Source organism: Carassius auratus, chromosome 19 (assembly GCF_003368295.1).
Source record: "Carassius auratus strain Wakin chromosome 19, ASM336829v1, whole genome shotgun sequence".
NCBI classification, from domain to species: domain Eukaryota; kingdom Metazoa; phylum Chordata; class Actinopteri; order Cypriniformes; family Cyprinidae; genus Carassius; species Carassius auratus.
Window position 1 is genome coordinate 13,529,585 of NC_039261.1, and position 16,403 is coordinate 13,545,987.

Here is a 16,403-nt window from a genome sequence, read left to right on the forward strand (position 1 = left end):
AACAATAATTTGCAGGCACATTTTCAAAAATATCCCTTCCCGTCTGTATCGGGTCATTTTTGGTAAAGTTATCGGACGTTAAAAACTTATTGATACAAAGTACCCTGTTGGGTCAACTTAACGGCTGCACTATATGTTCTGTACTATGTTCCACCATTTTAAGACAAATGGATTTATTGTGTTTTCATATTCAACAATTATAAGCTAGAAGCAACTCTTTTGGGGGGTCGCATTGAATGTTCTTCAACTTTTATGCATAATTAATTTATGGATAAAGATTGATCTTTTGAAAGCAGTTATTTTGAGTTAGATGCAAAATGCTCTCCTCCTATTCAAATTTGACCCTGAAGGGGTGAACACAACATATTTGCCCACCGGCAACTATAGTTGCCACACTTTCAAATACGATTTTCAAGAAAATAAACTAAAACCTGGGGAAAATAAATGCAGAACATGTTCACATACGGCACTATTAACATGACTATATGCATGAAACCATTCAGAAAAATTTGGGCACAAATGGGTTAAGAGTGTATATGGTTCAGGATAAGATTAAAACCCACTTATACATATTCCATTCGGACACAAAGAGGAGATGATTCAAATCATATTTATTGACCTCCAGCTTCCAGCAGTCAATATGCATGCAGATACAGGCTTCAGTCAAAATATTTGTTTAATAAGTTTCCCAACCTTTTCTTATAAAACTGCGTGCATCTTAAATAATCAGTTCTGCAGCGTACAAACCACAAAAATACCAGTTTTACATTATCAAATACAGCACATAGAAAACATTTACAAAGCACAAGTATAAAATTACAGCTTCCCCATACAACTCTCTTTTCCATTCTGTTATTCCAAAGCAGCGCACTGTCAGCTCAAATCATTTTCTAAATGTTTTGGGGGTTACTTTTGCTCTGACAAATCTTTGATCACGCTCTCTCAAAGTGCAAGACTTAAAACTGAAGTGGGTTACATCATTTTCAAAGTAGCTACATCTCTTGTGAAAGTTCTCAACAATGTCTTGTGCTGTTTTCAGTGGCATGAATAATATGAATGGCTGATTTATGGTGACAACAAAAGAGCTGCTAACAGCTTTGCTACAAGGATAAGAAAACAGACCACAAATGACCGTTTCCATTAGTAAAATAAATCTTTTTCCAAAGACAGTCTGACCCAAAAGTACAATTAATTCAAGGTTGTAATCATATAATTTGAATAAAATAAAAGAACATTTTATTTTCATTAATTCCATGTCTTTGAAATGTGTGATCACCAAAAATAGAGCCTAATTTTAAGACACTGCATGGCTCTTTGAGAAAATAAAGACACGTGTTGCAAAGAAAACACAATGCTTACTTGCTCCAGGCCATTTTACAAAAAATGTGTTTTATAATACAATAACATGGAATATTTAATACATACATTCAAGGTAGAGATACTTCCGTATCATTAATAATATCAAATCAAAACACTCCTGAAAAACATGTCTAAGCCTTATAAGAAACTCTCAAATAAGGCAATAAACAAGCCACGGCCTTTCCTTCAACAAACCACTTTGTAAGATAATTCACTTTACAAAAATAAGGTAAAAGCTCAATATATCCTTATTAGTCTTTATATTTGTTCACAAATGTAACAAAAACAGTATTAAGGGTTCATAAAAAGACTTCACAAGGGTTTAAAAGAATAGTTCACCCAAAAATTACAATTTTCTCAGCCTTAGGCCATGCAAGATGTAGATGAGTTTGTTTCTTTATGGGTACTGTTTTGGATTAATTTAACGTTACATCACTTGCTCACCAGTGGATCCTCTTGCAGTGAATGGGTGCTGTCAGATTTCGAACAGCTGATAAAAACATCACAATAATCCACATCACTCCAATCCATCATTTAGCATCTTGTGAAGCTGAAAGTTGCATGTTTGTAGGAAACAAATTTTACATTTTAACTTCAGACCATTACTAAAATATGAGCCCTCTTTGTCCTGTCTGAATCAGGAGAAAAATATGCAAATGGACTGGAGTGGTGTGGATTATTTTGATGTTTTTATCAGCTGTTTGGACTTTCATTCTGACTGCACCCATTCAATGCAGAGGATCCATTGGTGAGCTAAATATCTCCAAAAAACAAAAGTCATCTACAACTTTTTAGGGCTGGAGGGGGAGTAAATGTTAATTTTTGGTGAACTATTCCTTTAACTGGCCCAGAAAGATGTAAAGGGATTACATTCCTATTTGAAATTAAACCAATCTGTCGACATTTACATAATTTATATACATCATACAATACCCAACAAAGCGAAATCTCATAAAATAAAATGTTTAAATTTACACCTCATTCTCAGTTTTACAATCTACTGTGCCTTTCTAAATGCAAATAAAAAAGTAAGGATGAATACCAGGTTGACCACCACATCCAACTGTTTCCGCTATGATTGTTGGCCCACACTTACATCATAACATCACATTGATATTGATATCTGTATCCAGTGTATTAAGATCATTCCCCAGTCAGGCTGGTGTCACTTACACTCACACCGAAACTGCACATGCCATAAAACTGCCAAGAACGACTCTTCAGACTTCACCATGTATGAACTGAAAAGCATGAAGGGGTCTCTCATATAAAAGCATGAAGTAGTTCAAGCATTTAAACAAGCCAGATGCCAGCCACTTTTTCTGAAAGTTACAACATCATACTCAAAGGTTTGTATTTACAGATTATCAGCACATCACAGAAGCATTTGTTATCTTTATCTGATTACTGTCAGAGCAAAACAGATCTGATCATTCTCATTCCATGTTGAAATATCAGAACGCACCCGAACCACAGAAATCTGGAAGCGGCAAATCTAGATTTATTTTTTATTTATTTTTTGTCAATGTTGCATTTGGTTTAGCTATGGACTGCAACAATCTACATCCATCCACTACACCTAAAAAAAATAGAGCAATACAGTACAAATTTTCATGCATTCAGACTCTTTGCAAAAATGCAAGACCAGTAAGATTTTATAACTACTTCACTGTACAGTAAAGGGGATACGTATATTATCCCAAATTCCCAAGTCACATAGAAAATATACCAATATCTAATAGTCATTTCATGTGTGTTTACCAAGGACAAACATTCAGTTGCAAATACAATTTGTTTTCAGTACAGTAATACAATTTCATCTTGAATTAGAATTAAGGAGTCATTTTTTGTTCCTAATTTAATGTTCAGACATTTGTCTGTTAGTGAAAAAGACAAAGGTGCAACACAATCAGACTTGTGCAAATACAAAAGAAGCAAGACGTGTGTGAAAGATAGCAGAAACTCTTTTTGCATGTTTAAAGGCAAAACCTCCGAGCTTGAACAACCGATGGGCTGAAAAGTAAAATGTTTAAAATATGTTAAATCTGGCATGGGTAAAATACAGATTTTGCCAATTTCGTGTGAAATTAAGAAAGTGTAAAGTCCCATTATTTAGTCCAACTTATACGTTTGACCTTACAGAAACAATTAAAATGCAAATATATTAAGTGTGCACAACGTGTCTTCTGATTCAGCTGATTTTGTAATCACGTAAAAATAAAACTTGAAATTGTCCTTAAAGATTCTTTGTCTTATGAACAGAGAAAAGATAAATAAAGGGATAAGTAATGACTAAATGTTTCTCAGGATTTAAAGAGAAATCTCTATATGAACCCACCATTCATTTTATAGTATCTACATCTTACCCAATGCTTTGAAATGTGTTCATGTACTGTAAAGTGCACTTATGATATGGCCTAGGATAATAAAAACAAGAGATTTTGAAAGTATGGAATGTGAGGCACACTTTCTTATGAACATCCAGATAAATGGTGTCATATTGTGCTGTACATCTTGACCAGTGTAGCTGTGACATTGGCAGATAGAAAAAAAAAACATGTACAAAACAGTACAAAAATACTTCAAACACTGATGCATTCAAAATGATAAATCAGATTAAATGGTTTGCTGATGGTCTCATAATCCGCCTTTAAAAGCAGATCTATCTACAACATTGTGATGCAAAACAGAGAATCAAATAGTGTTTGTGCGCTTCCATCAAGAGAGTTTAATTTAGAGACTAAATTATACAAACGTCTTTAATGATTTGGCAAATGATCCATAAGGGAATTTCGAAATGAATAATGTTCTGGCTCTTACTGATAGTGTCACAAATGGCATCACCTCTGCAGAAGATGTGACTGATTTGACATGAATAAACTGGTACATAGATTATATGATATGAATGAAACCTTCTCCGGCTCTGATAGGTTCAGAGAAGCTATGAAATCTAATCTAGGAGGCTGACAAGAGTGAGATGAATACTTCGTTTTTTACCTACAGTGTTGCTTTCCTTCCACAAGTCTCCATAACCCCGAAGATCCACTGAAGAAACCGTCTAGAGCCACTCAGCTTCAGAGACGAAGCTAAAGAAGACTGCTGATTGGACAGGAATAGTCACAATGGTTAGAAAGACCAAAAAAAAAAAGTGTCCAGGAATTTATAGAATACCATTTGATTTGGGCTTCAAGATCCTGTTGAGAGAGCGACCCCATCACCAGTCCTCATCTTGTTGCGTGTGTGTGTTTTGTAGTTCAGCGTGACCTCCTGAGAGTAACAGGAAACGGGAAAAGGCCTTTAACAGTTCCAAATGCTGGTAGAAAGAAACCCAAAACTACTTGAGGCGGTAAAGTCTAATGCGGCTTCAACTTCCCAGAAAGCTTCGCTACTTGCTACAAGAAAAGTTTTCTTGTTTTCCAGCGGACACCGTTCGGCATATCCCACAATGCAGCTGTGTGTGAGGGTTGCTGGTTTAACAGGACAGTTGGTTCTCCTCCAGAGGGCTCAATTCCCTCGATTACGTCTGCAACTCGGTTCAGACAAAAAGTGCGATTGAAACATTAGCAAAATAAATAACCTACCATCTATAAGTCTACGTAATTTTAAAGGCAAGCTTAAAATAGTACTTTACATATTTTGCTCAACAAGGGTTGCGAGTTAACGTGCAGAATGCAGTCGATAAATACATAAACATCGATCTATCTATTTATTTATTCAGCTCTCCTAAAAGGAAAACAAAGAATACGCTACTTTAATGCGACAGGAATTGTGTGCATTTCTAATAAATAACCTAACATGTGGAGTAAAGCCCTGCCCTTTATAAGTTTAAATATGAATGTAGTCTAGAGGTACGATCACATTTACCGAAATTTTACAGGCGAATTACAGTCATTTCTAAAGCAATACATTTCGCGCAAGGGCGAAAAAGTCACAATGCATGTTTCGTTCATCTTTGTGTTGGTCACAAAATTGCCATGTCAAAAGTTTCTTGGTATGACAGTGACTTAATAAGACACTACACTGTCGACAACTGAAAACAGGATTCCTTTGCCGGCAAAATTTCGCTAACATGACCGCACCTTACGAGTTTTTCTAACACGTGTTTGTTTTTTGCATTTCATCTAAGTCACTGACTCTGCTACATATCCATACTCTATAATATAACACTACAGATAATAAGAATTGCTTTGGTTTTTAAAAAATACAACTTTTGATCGGGTTTGGCATAGAGAAATGTCTGGAAACTACTAGTCTTGGAAAACCCACTCTGCTTCCTGTGTGACGTGACGTCAACACGAATGCTACATTGTCAGGAATATTTCTCGGCGGGTTTATTAAATGCCCCTATCGGTTGACCTGCAGACAGTGGATCTGTATGTAACTAGCCGTGACTGATTTTTCACAACCCTATGACGGCACGTTGCTGGTTACACCCATATCCATCTGCGAGGATCTGTTTGTGTGTGTGTGTGTTATGTGTCATGCCTGATTTGTATCCAACTCTTAATATCTGTATCGGTAAAGAGGAGCGTTCCAGCCCCGGGGCGAGTTGGCTCTATCTATCAGGGTGTGTGTTCATGTGTTTGGGGTCAGTGACGGGGTATATTGAATGAAGATACACACGTAGAGATAGAGAAGACAGGCATATTTAGAAGGGGATGTGGATGTTTCTAGGTGCACGAGGGGCTGGTGGCGCTCTCGAGCGAGGACTGGGAGAGTCGGCGTGTCAGGGGGCCGATGCTGGGGTCTGCCAGAGAGGAGGTGGGGAAGAGCTTGTACCAGCCGCCCACCATCGATGTCAGGTCTAGATCATCCAGGAGGATCTGAGCCATTCCCATGAAACACTTGCTGTCCATGCGGCCGTAATCGCCCCACACAATCACCTGGAGGGGTTAAAGGTTACAAATGAAGGATCAGTATGTGGAGAGGTTTAATATAGAGTGGTCCTAAATATTTTTTAGCATTTGCTCTTGGTTTGATTTGAGTTTCTTATGTGATGCAATGGCAATGGCTTAATTTTTGGACACATCTAAAAATGTTGCAATGTATTTTTCTTAATTTTGACCAGTACATATTTTGTTTTATAATTTATAATTAAAATGTTCTGCCATAAAACAGTAAATAAACAAGGCAATTTAAAAGTTTGGGATCAGTAATACACACACACACACACACACACACACACATATATATATATATATATATATAAGAAATTATACTTTCAGCAAGGACCACTTTCAGCAAAAGGTGTAGTAAATATACATTATAATGTTAAAAAACATTTCTTTCAAATAAATGATGTTGCTTATGAATTTCTTATCATCAAAGAATCTTGAAAACACTTCCAACAAAAATATTAAGCATCACAATTGTTTTCAACACTGATAGCAATAAGAAATATTTATTGAGCAGCAAATGATAATATTAGACTGATATCTGAAGGATCATGTGACAATGAAGACCAGAGGAATGATGCTGAAAATTCAGCTCTGATCACAGAAATAAATTACATTTGAAAAATATATTAAAAAAGAAAGGAGCTGTTTAAAATTCAAATAATATTTCACTATATTACTGTTTCTACACAAAGTTTAATCAAATAAATGCAGCTTTGGTCAGCATAAAATACTATTAAAAAATAAAATATCAAAATAATTTTAGATCAATATTGTAACATATATATATGGTTATTTATGAATCTGATATAGGCTTTCATGTTATTTTGTGTATGATTATATTGAATATTTTAAGAGTATATTTTTCTCTACAAAGTCTGTACAAAATATGGATTGTGTAAAACAGGAGACAATAGACACTCCTGTGTTTCGAATGAGACTGTCAAAACGTTTTATGGCCTTAAATCCTTTTTTGGGAGCGCTGTGTATTTAGCTGCTAGTCTGCTGTTTTGTGAAGTGTGTGTTTGAGAAGGACAGCTGGAGTGATTTTGACTGGATACCTGCAGCACTTTCCCCTGCGGGCTCTCGTCAAACATCAGGGACTGCTGGAAGGTTGGATCCAGGGTTTTCTTCACCACTTTGGTTTTCTTCTTAGCGAGACACATTCCATTCTCCAGGACATAAACCTTTACATATGTTGCTGACAGAGAAGTAAGCACCCAATGATGAAACAGTGTTCTTAGCTAACAGGTATTGTGAATAAAAGTATCAAACTGAATCATGTTTTAACGGTGGTGTACCTGGAATGTTCTTTGAGCCTGGTTTAGGGGTCAGACCTCGGGCCTGTGTGATCTCGACCTCTAACTGACCCCCTCTATCCACCACACCGATGTAAACATCACCTACAGTACACAGAGGAAACCATACGCTTATGAAAGCCTTCTTGCAATGGGATCCATTAACAGCAGGTGGAGACACAGAACAAGACACAAGCTCCACTCCTGAGAGTTTCTGTCTTGATGTTTGATCATAAAAGAAGAGATTAGAAACATATTATTATGTCTAAGTCAGACACTCCAGTCACTATGAGCTCTTGAAAACATTACAATTTATCAGTGCCATGGAGTGAAACAGAAGAGCACAGTACAATATTATTTTATATTGTGTATATGCTCAAAAGTACAGGTAAAACTCCAATAAAAAATATATTCGGACAAATCCTTCATAGTAATATATTCATGGATTATTTAGTGTACTACATTATACCTCTCATAGCAATGTGCTCAAGTTGATCGTCAATTTCCAAATTGAAGAATAAAGCTTTTTTTTATGTTTGGCAGTCAGTAGAACAAAAATGCTAAATAAATTATAATTCTAAAATAAGATTGTAATATAATTATGAACTTAATGGTTTCTGAACTTAAATATTTTCAAATACGCTATCGCTTAATCGTACTTGCAATTCAGTAAAAATACATTATACTTGATCTATTATTATTCAGCTTAACTTTAAAGCACTTCTTCTGACCCAAATAAGCAGAACTTAAGTATCTTTATATGCAATTTCATAATTACATCTATTGTTTTTTAGTTTTGTATGTTTAAAGTGTACTGTTGAATCCATTTAAGATCAACTAAAATTTCATTTCTATAGAAACTTGTATCTTATGTATTATGAATCCAGAATAAAAATGCAACATGATTTTTCTTTTATGCTGATGGTCATTGTTGTGTTTGAGTGTATTCTGGCCAGCGTCTTACCCATCGGCGGTGTGGCTAATGTCTGCCGCCCCACTATCTGAGCGGGACCGAGACCGTCCAGGAAGTCACTGAACTGGCTCTCAGGGCCGAGGCGAGTGGGGGGGAAGATGAAGCTGAAATGAGCCATCAATCAAACTCATCAATACAAAGCAGGTTTGTTTCTAACCAGTACGATATATAGTGCTGCTTCATTATTTCCTGTGACAGTACCTCACACACTCACAGATGAGTGAGTCATGTCAAGATCTGAGCATATATAGGGCTGGAACTAGATAGGATTTTGACAGGATGTTTAATTGATTCATCTGTGGATTATTTCTTTCATTAATCAATATAATCAGATTGAAAAATATCCAATATTTGTATAAATCTATATAACGCTGTCAAACGATTAATCACGATTAATCGCATCCAAAAACACAGTTTTGTTTACATAATATATGTGTGTGTGTTGTGTATGTTTATTATGTATGGGTTAGGGTATAAATACACACACATGCATGCATATATTTAAGAAAAATGTGTTCATAAACAAAATATATTTATATATCATTTAAAGTAAATGGATATAAATATATGCATGGAAAATTTTCTAAATCGCCTACATACTGTATACTTGTGTATTTATGTAAATTTAAATTAATTTAAGAACATTTTTATTTTTTAATTTTAAAATTTAATTTATGTATGCATAATAAATATGAACAGTACACACACACATATGTAAACAAAAACTCATATTTTGAATGCAATTAATCATTTGACAGCACTAATACATATATGTGTGTGTGTGTGTGTGTGTGTTTGTATATATGGCAATTAAACACATTTCCTGTAATGTGAAACAAATATGTTATCATATCATCTCATTATAAAATACAGTTGTAATTTATGATCTAAATTAAACTAAACAGCTGTGGTGCTAAAAATAGGTTTCTGCTGATTCTATGCAAAACATGAGATACATGAGATTTTTTCTCTGGATTTTGAACCGTGGACATGTTTTGTGAGATCTAAGCCTCTTGGGATGTGTGAGGTGGTGGGTCACACTCACGTCCCATCAGAGCTGTTGCTGTTGGTGCTGCCATCTGTTGAGTCCTTACTGCCCTGCCGTGTGACCCGGTTCCTCATCTCCACCGCGATGCCTGTCTCTGTGCTCCGCCGGATGGTGCTGCGCAGCTTCTTTGTTCCACCGTCTACACAAACACACACACATTTACAACCCTGCTCACTTTCCATGAATGGGGCACCAAACTTCTGGGCAGAGACAAATATTCAGCAACTGCATATCAATATGAAAGAGTGTTTCTAGCACCTATGCCACGAAATATAAAGCAGTCCTGAAGGCATAAGGGGGTCAAAACCGGTACTAGAAAGTTATACCTAATAAGGTGTCCAGTGAGTGTATATTCTTTTATTTTTCTGCAAATGAACAGTGAAATGAGTCGTCAGAAATGCTGGTTGTCGACCTCAGGAGGTCAAACTAAACATTAAATCCATTAATTATTATTATAATATTTTTTTTGCAACCCTTTTACCAACATGTCTAAATTAAAGTTTGTATCATTACGCTTTTTATTAGCAATACACATTAAATATCAAAACAAAATGTTTAAATATATAAATGAATAATCTTTCTAGAATAACAGAACAGGTTATCGCAGATAAATTTAACAAAACCACAAAAAAAAAAAACATTCAAAATAAAACAATACAAATTTGAACTGAAATAAGTCACTTAAAAGAACTTATTTCATTTCAGATAGTCAGAAACATTTCTCATTTTCATTTAGTTTCACTGGAGTAAAAATTACTAAAACTTTAAAATGACAATAAAACAGAAACGTCAAAGAAGTCATTCAAAATATGAATGAAAGCTATAATATGATCTCTGTCACACAAAAGCAGAGCTGAATGGCTATGCTTCATGAATCTAATCAACACTAAAATGTGAAAATGAAAACTGTTTTAATCTGATGATGTTAATGGTGTCACAAGCAATGAGAAATAAGTTAACGGTTAAAAACGGCAAATAAAATATAATTTCACTCGATTATATCACAACTATAACATTGCATGATTACAATACAGTAAGGAAGGTCAAGACCTTTATGTATTTAATAATAGAAAAAAGTCACAGGCATTGAAGTGCAATGGAAAGTGCCACTTGTCACTGCATGAACCGCTCCAGTGTTTATGAAAAAGACAGCGGAGCTTATATAGTCTAGTCATATTTCATACCAGAAGTCATTTCCTCAGGTACTAATGTAAACTCATCTGTACCTATACCCTGCGTGACTTCCAGCTGCTGAATTTAGCTGACATACTTTCTTGCCAAACAATCAATCCAGACATAGCAGAAGAGCGCGATGATCACTCAAATGCTTTTGCTTTTGTCCTCAAGCACCAAATATGGAAATCAGAAGAGATAAACCACATGAAAATGGTGGTTACATTTGTAACAGGGCTCATCAAAAACACAGTAGGTGATAATAAACAATGCTAAGTTTAGCTTTCAGCCTAAAAACCTTCATGTTTCGTGTTCCCAGGGGCTCCCATCGGAAGTAACCCGGGAGTTATAAAGTGCGACATCCATTATCAAGTGCACACTAGGGTGGTCCCCATGCTGCCGAGCTCCTAAAGCTACAAGAAAAATCTCAAGTACCTTAGGCCTTAAGGCCTTTGTGATGTTAAACTGTGAAGATCTTGAGTTTTGGTAAAGGGGCGTGTCCCTGACGGCCTGACAAATGTTGGTGTTTCGCCATGAAACAGGAAGTCACTGTAACTCAGGCTAGCAAAGTCCGATCTGACCCAAACTTCACATGTTTGATAAATGTTCTGTCCTGAGCACATACCCATGCCCAAATTCAGTTATAGTCAAAGTGCCACCCGCTTTATTTAAATTTATTTTTAGCAGTCTGGTTGTTATGGTCAGCACACGTCTTCATTTGGATGACTTTTGGTACTGCTTTTAAAATTTTAGCAATAAATAAATGATTGTAATTGCATTTAGGTGTCTTGTCATGTTTTTTCTTGAACTGTACAGAAATAGTAATGTTTAGGTTCAGATGTAGGAGTGATATTAGCGACTACAAAAATATTTTTGATGCTGTATTGTTAGTGAAATGGTCATTTCCATGTATATTTCGGTCAATAACGCTTTATATCCTTTTATATTCACTATAAAATGGGTAGGTTAAGGTTTGGAGGTAGGTTAAAGGCCTTAAATCTAAATTTCTTATTGATAAAATGATAAACATGTATATTCGCTATAAAATGGGTAGGTTTAGGTTTAAGGGGTAGTAAAAGTGGTATAAAATTATAAAATTGAATTAAAATAGATTTCCTGATATAAGAGATATGTAAATATTTTAAATTTTTCGCTCAAAATACGTAGGGATTTGTAAGTTTTAAACATTGAAATACATATAAATTGTCAATTTTGTATCAATAAAAACATACAAAAATGTTTTGTGCTTGTAAATGTTATGTATTAATACCTACAGATAAACAATGAGACCAGGCTTTTTAAATAAATATTGTTTTGTGGCTCTTAGATGTGTCGTGACAGATTACTGTAGTGCCTTAGTTAAAGCGACATGTAAACCGATCTTCTCTTTCTCTTTACTAGTTATAGCATTAAATAAACATGAATGAACATCAGAAGGTACTTATTTCATCCGCTGAAATACACACCGCTTTTCAACTTCAAGTCCACCGAGGCTAATCTACTCTCCTGTCTGGTTTGTTTGTCAAGAAAAAATAAAATAAAATCGTCAGATTCTGTGTTTTGATCGTCAGATAACCTTTCAATCAAACTCCCTGCGGATGGGCAACAATACAAAGTTGATATTACTTTTCTCATAGATGAATGAAAATCAATAAAATTACAGAAAATATTTTAAGACAAAAAATGTCTTGTTAATGATTTTTAGTTTTGTTCGAGGTAATTTAATCAACAGTTTTCAGTAACTGAAGAATACGTAAAAACGTTGTTTTTGGGACGAAAAATACACCTGCTGTTTAGGCTAAAGGCAAGATAATAAATAGAAATGTAAATATATTAAATATATTCTAAAAAAGCCATAATATATATATATATATATATATATATATATATATATATATATATATATATATATATATATATATATTTTTTTTTTTTTACAAAAATTCAAGATACTTTTAGATGTCTTTTCAAAAAAGGACACTAAAAAAAACTCCAAAAGGACACCAAAGGAGCCCATTTAAGCACATATGAAAGAAAAAAAGTGAATTTTATACTATGTGTACAGTGCAACAGCAAAAAGTTTTTTTAGATTTTAGAGAAGTCAAGTTGTGATACCAAACAGGACCACATGGAGATGCCAAAAAAAAAAAAAAAACTAACAAAAAACTAAAACTAAACTAACGGCCTGCTGATTGCATATATCTACTACTGTAGACAGATCCATTCATTATCATGAATGTACGGAAATGTCTTTGCTGTGCATAAATATAGGACCCTATCTTACATCCGGCGCAATGCGGCACAAGGAGCAGCGCAAGAGTTTTTGCTAGTTTCAGCCCAACGCAGTTCTCATTTTCGCGTCCTGCGCAGCATTGTTTAAATAGCAAATGCATTTGAGCATTGTAATCACCAATAAAGAAAATATTAAAAGATTCTGCCATCACCAAAGAGGATCTCGACGGCGCCATTGCTAATGGTATCAAGATAGCACTTAAAGAGCAGAAAAGTACTTTGAACTCTGTTGTGGCCTCGACAGTAAGAGATGCAATAGACTCTGTACTGACCCCGGCATAGCGTGACCTACATATGAACATACAAGCGACCAACACCTCTGCAAAAGAACTAAAAGCAGATGTTGAAAATCTAGCCATCGCGGCAAAACAGACACGTGACTGAGTCGATTCCATTCAGCTGTACGTGAGGATAGGAGGGCAGTTGCGAACCTGAGAAAGCAGCTAGAATAACTTAACGATAAAGTGACGAACATGGAAGATAGGAACAGGAGAAAAACCTTGCGATTAGTGGGGTTTCCAGAGGGGGCAGAAAGCTCCAATGCAGCCAGCTTCCTCAGAGCGAATCCTTCTGAGTGGATACCTTCACTGAAAGGACGTGATATTGAGATTGAGTGGGTTCATCGCGTCTGTGACGGAAGAAAAATGTTACTTTGAGTGGCCGCGTACTTTTATGTGTTTGTGTAATGAGATGGCAAAAAAAGATCGGCAATCCTTAAGCATACGCAGTGAAATATACACAGGATAATGTCACACTGCTGTTTTTTCCTGACTTCAGTCCTGCCATGTCTACTAGGAGAAGGAACCTCAACCCAGCCCTTAGGAGGAGGACAGCACTGGTCTGCAGCCATATCTCATCTATCCAGCGATAATTAAACTATAGTTAAACGAGCAAAAGTGGATTCAGACATGCCCTGAGTGCATCTGCACCATGCTCTTTAGACCATGTGCTTAGATCATAAAATAGGGCCCACAATGTGTGATCAGAGTGTCAAGAGCACTCATGCACATATTATTATAATGGACTCACACATGCTTACTGTATGACGCTTGTACACCACTGCAATCATCTTTACCTTGATTGCAGTCTTCATCTATCAAAACTGTACTAGCGAGACTGGTAAACAAGTTAAGAAAATGTATTTTGCATTTCATCTGGACATACAGCAGTGGGATGTTGACAGTCCATTCAGTCTGTACTTCATGTGAGAGCTTGTGCTCTTCAGAGGCAATCACAGAATATGACAGAGCTCTGCAATCTCCGATGTCATCAGCCTGGTTTCCTTTATATTAGCACTGTTTTGGACAGATTGTTTGAATGCATTAGCTTCCAGGATCAATGGACTGAAAACTTTCCCGGAGTTTACCAGCTTAAAATGATCAGATCACAAGCAGAGAAGCAAAATTGGGTTGAAGGGTGAGAATAGAAATCATGCTTCAGTTATTTTGTGTTAACTGCGTTAAATTATCTTAAAATTAATTGCATGCATTAACACGTTAACAATAACAACCCTAATATGTATATGCCACTTTATTAGGTACACCTTGCTACTACCAGGTTGGACCCCCTTTTTCCTTCATAACCGCCTTAATTCTTTGAGGCATAGATTCAACAAGGTGTTGGAAACGTTGCTGCAGATTTGTTGGCTGCACACCTGGTGACTATGGAGGCATTTGAGTAGAGTGAACTCATTGTCATGTTCAAGAAACCAGTCTGTGATGATTTGAGCTTTGTGACATGGTGCATTATCCTGCAGGAAGTAGCCATCAGCAGATGGGTACACCGTAGCGATGGACATGGTCAGAAACAATACTCCGGTTGGCTGTGGTGTTTAAACAATGCTCAATTGGTACTGGGTCCAACGTGTGCCAAGAAGATATCCCCCACACCATTACACCACCACCATAAGCCATGCTTTCGTGTTCTTCACACCAAATTCTGACCCTACCATCTGAATGTAGCAGAAGGTAGCAGAAATCTCATCAGACCAGGCAATGTTTTTCCAATCTTATATTGGCCAATTCTGGGGAGCCTGTGCAAACTGTAGCTTCCGTTTCCTGTTCTTTCCACATTCAAAGTCACTTAAATCCTCTTTCTTCCCCATTACCCATGATGCTCAGTTTGAACTTCAGCTAGTCGCCTTCACCACATCCAGATGCCTAAATGCATTGAGTTGCTGCCATGTGACACATACAGTAAAGTACAGTGTTTGTATCAATACTGGGTGCCTTTTGCTTATGCTAGTGAACTTTGCTGCATAACTACACTGTTGCCTTTGTAGAGCAGCTGAATTTAACATCTGCCTCCTATCTGAAAGTGTCTGCATCATTGATTCTGTTATTTTCCTTTTTATCACTGTGAAGCTACTTTGAAACAATCAGTACTGTATAAAGTGCTTTATAAAAAAGGCTTCCACAAAATGTGTTGATCCATCAAAGTTCTCTAAAAACATACTTTCCCCCTTGAAACTGTACACTATGGGAGCAGTGAAAAACACATTTTCTTGAGGTGGGCCTTCAGCCGTGTTGTACCCTGCCATAAGTCAAAGGTCTGGCTGTGTGAGACTCCGGGGTGTTTTTTCCTCTAACTCTTTCAGATGTCCATGAGTTTGTAGAATGATGGCAAGCGGCTCACAATCCTGGAAGATGCACAAGACAAGCACATCCAGCAATCTGTTAGAGCTTGGCAATGAAGGCCAAGCTGCTGACCTCACCATATAAAGTGAGAGAGTGGACGAGAGAGAGAGAGAGAGAAACAGGCTGCAGATCAGCTGACATTAAGAAAGAGATGAAGAGAAAAACATGGCACTCCATTCTGTGCCAAAGATGACATCTCAGAGGTAATGTAAGGTGTATAGCAACACAAAGTGATGATAACTTCATCAGTACATCTAGTATCAGATAGGAGCCGCAGGACTAACGCTCTGATATATGCATATTACAGTACTGTACGTTGTAATTAAAGGGAATTAAAGGGATAGTTCATAAAATTTCTGTCATCTTAAACATATGGGTCTTATCCTTCTGAAATGGTTCAGGGATTAGAGTCAAATATTTCGTCCAAGCTCAGATGTGCACAAAAAAAAGAGAAAAGAAGGTTTGTGGTTTGGTATATTATTGAAGTATATGTTGTACTATATTTAAATATATATTATTGAACATACAATGTGTAAAAATACCAGAGATAGCAAACATGGATTTCAAATAAATGCTGTTCTGTTGAATCTTAAAAAAAAAAAAATGAAAAAAAAAGTATTACATTAATTACATTAAAGAAGCGGAACAACTGTTTTCAGCAGATGATGATGAGAAATGTTTTTTGAGCAGCAAATAAGCATATTTCAATGATTTCTGAAGATCATGTTA

The 16,403-nt window shown here is 36.1% G+C and overlaps 1 protein-coding gene across 1 annotated transcript in view; it reads right to left on the reverse strand.

Moving 5' to 3' along the window:
* Positions 1-593: 593 nt before the first annotated feature.
* The window catches only part of LOC113119487 (regulating synaptic membrane exocytosis protein 3-like), a 69,275-nt gene continuing 53,465 nt past the window's right edge, over positions 594-16,403 (reverse strand). Inside the window, exons 3-7 of the mRNA XM_026289016.1 lie at positions 9,571-9,712; positions 8,517-8,629; positions 7,556-7,657; positions 7,316-7,455; positions 594-6,242 (exon numbers count right to left, since the gene is read on the reverse strand). Coding sequence (XP_026144801.1) covers positions 6,030-6,242; positions 7,316-7,455; positions 7,556-7,657; positions 8,517-8,629; positions 9,571-9,712 — 710 coding nt within the window. The 3' untranslated portion in view covers positions 594-6,029. The remainder of the gene's footprint in view (positions 6,243-7,315; positions 7,456-7,555; positions 7,658-8,516; positions 8,630-9,570; positions 9,713-16,403) is intronic.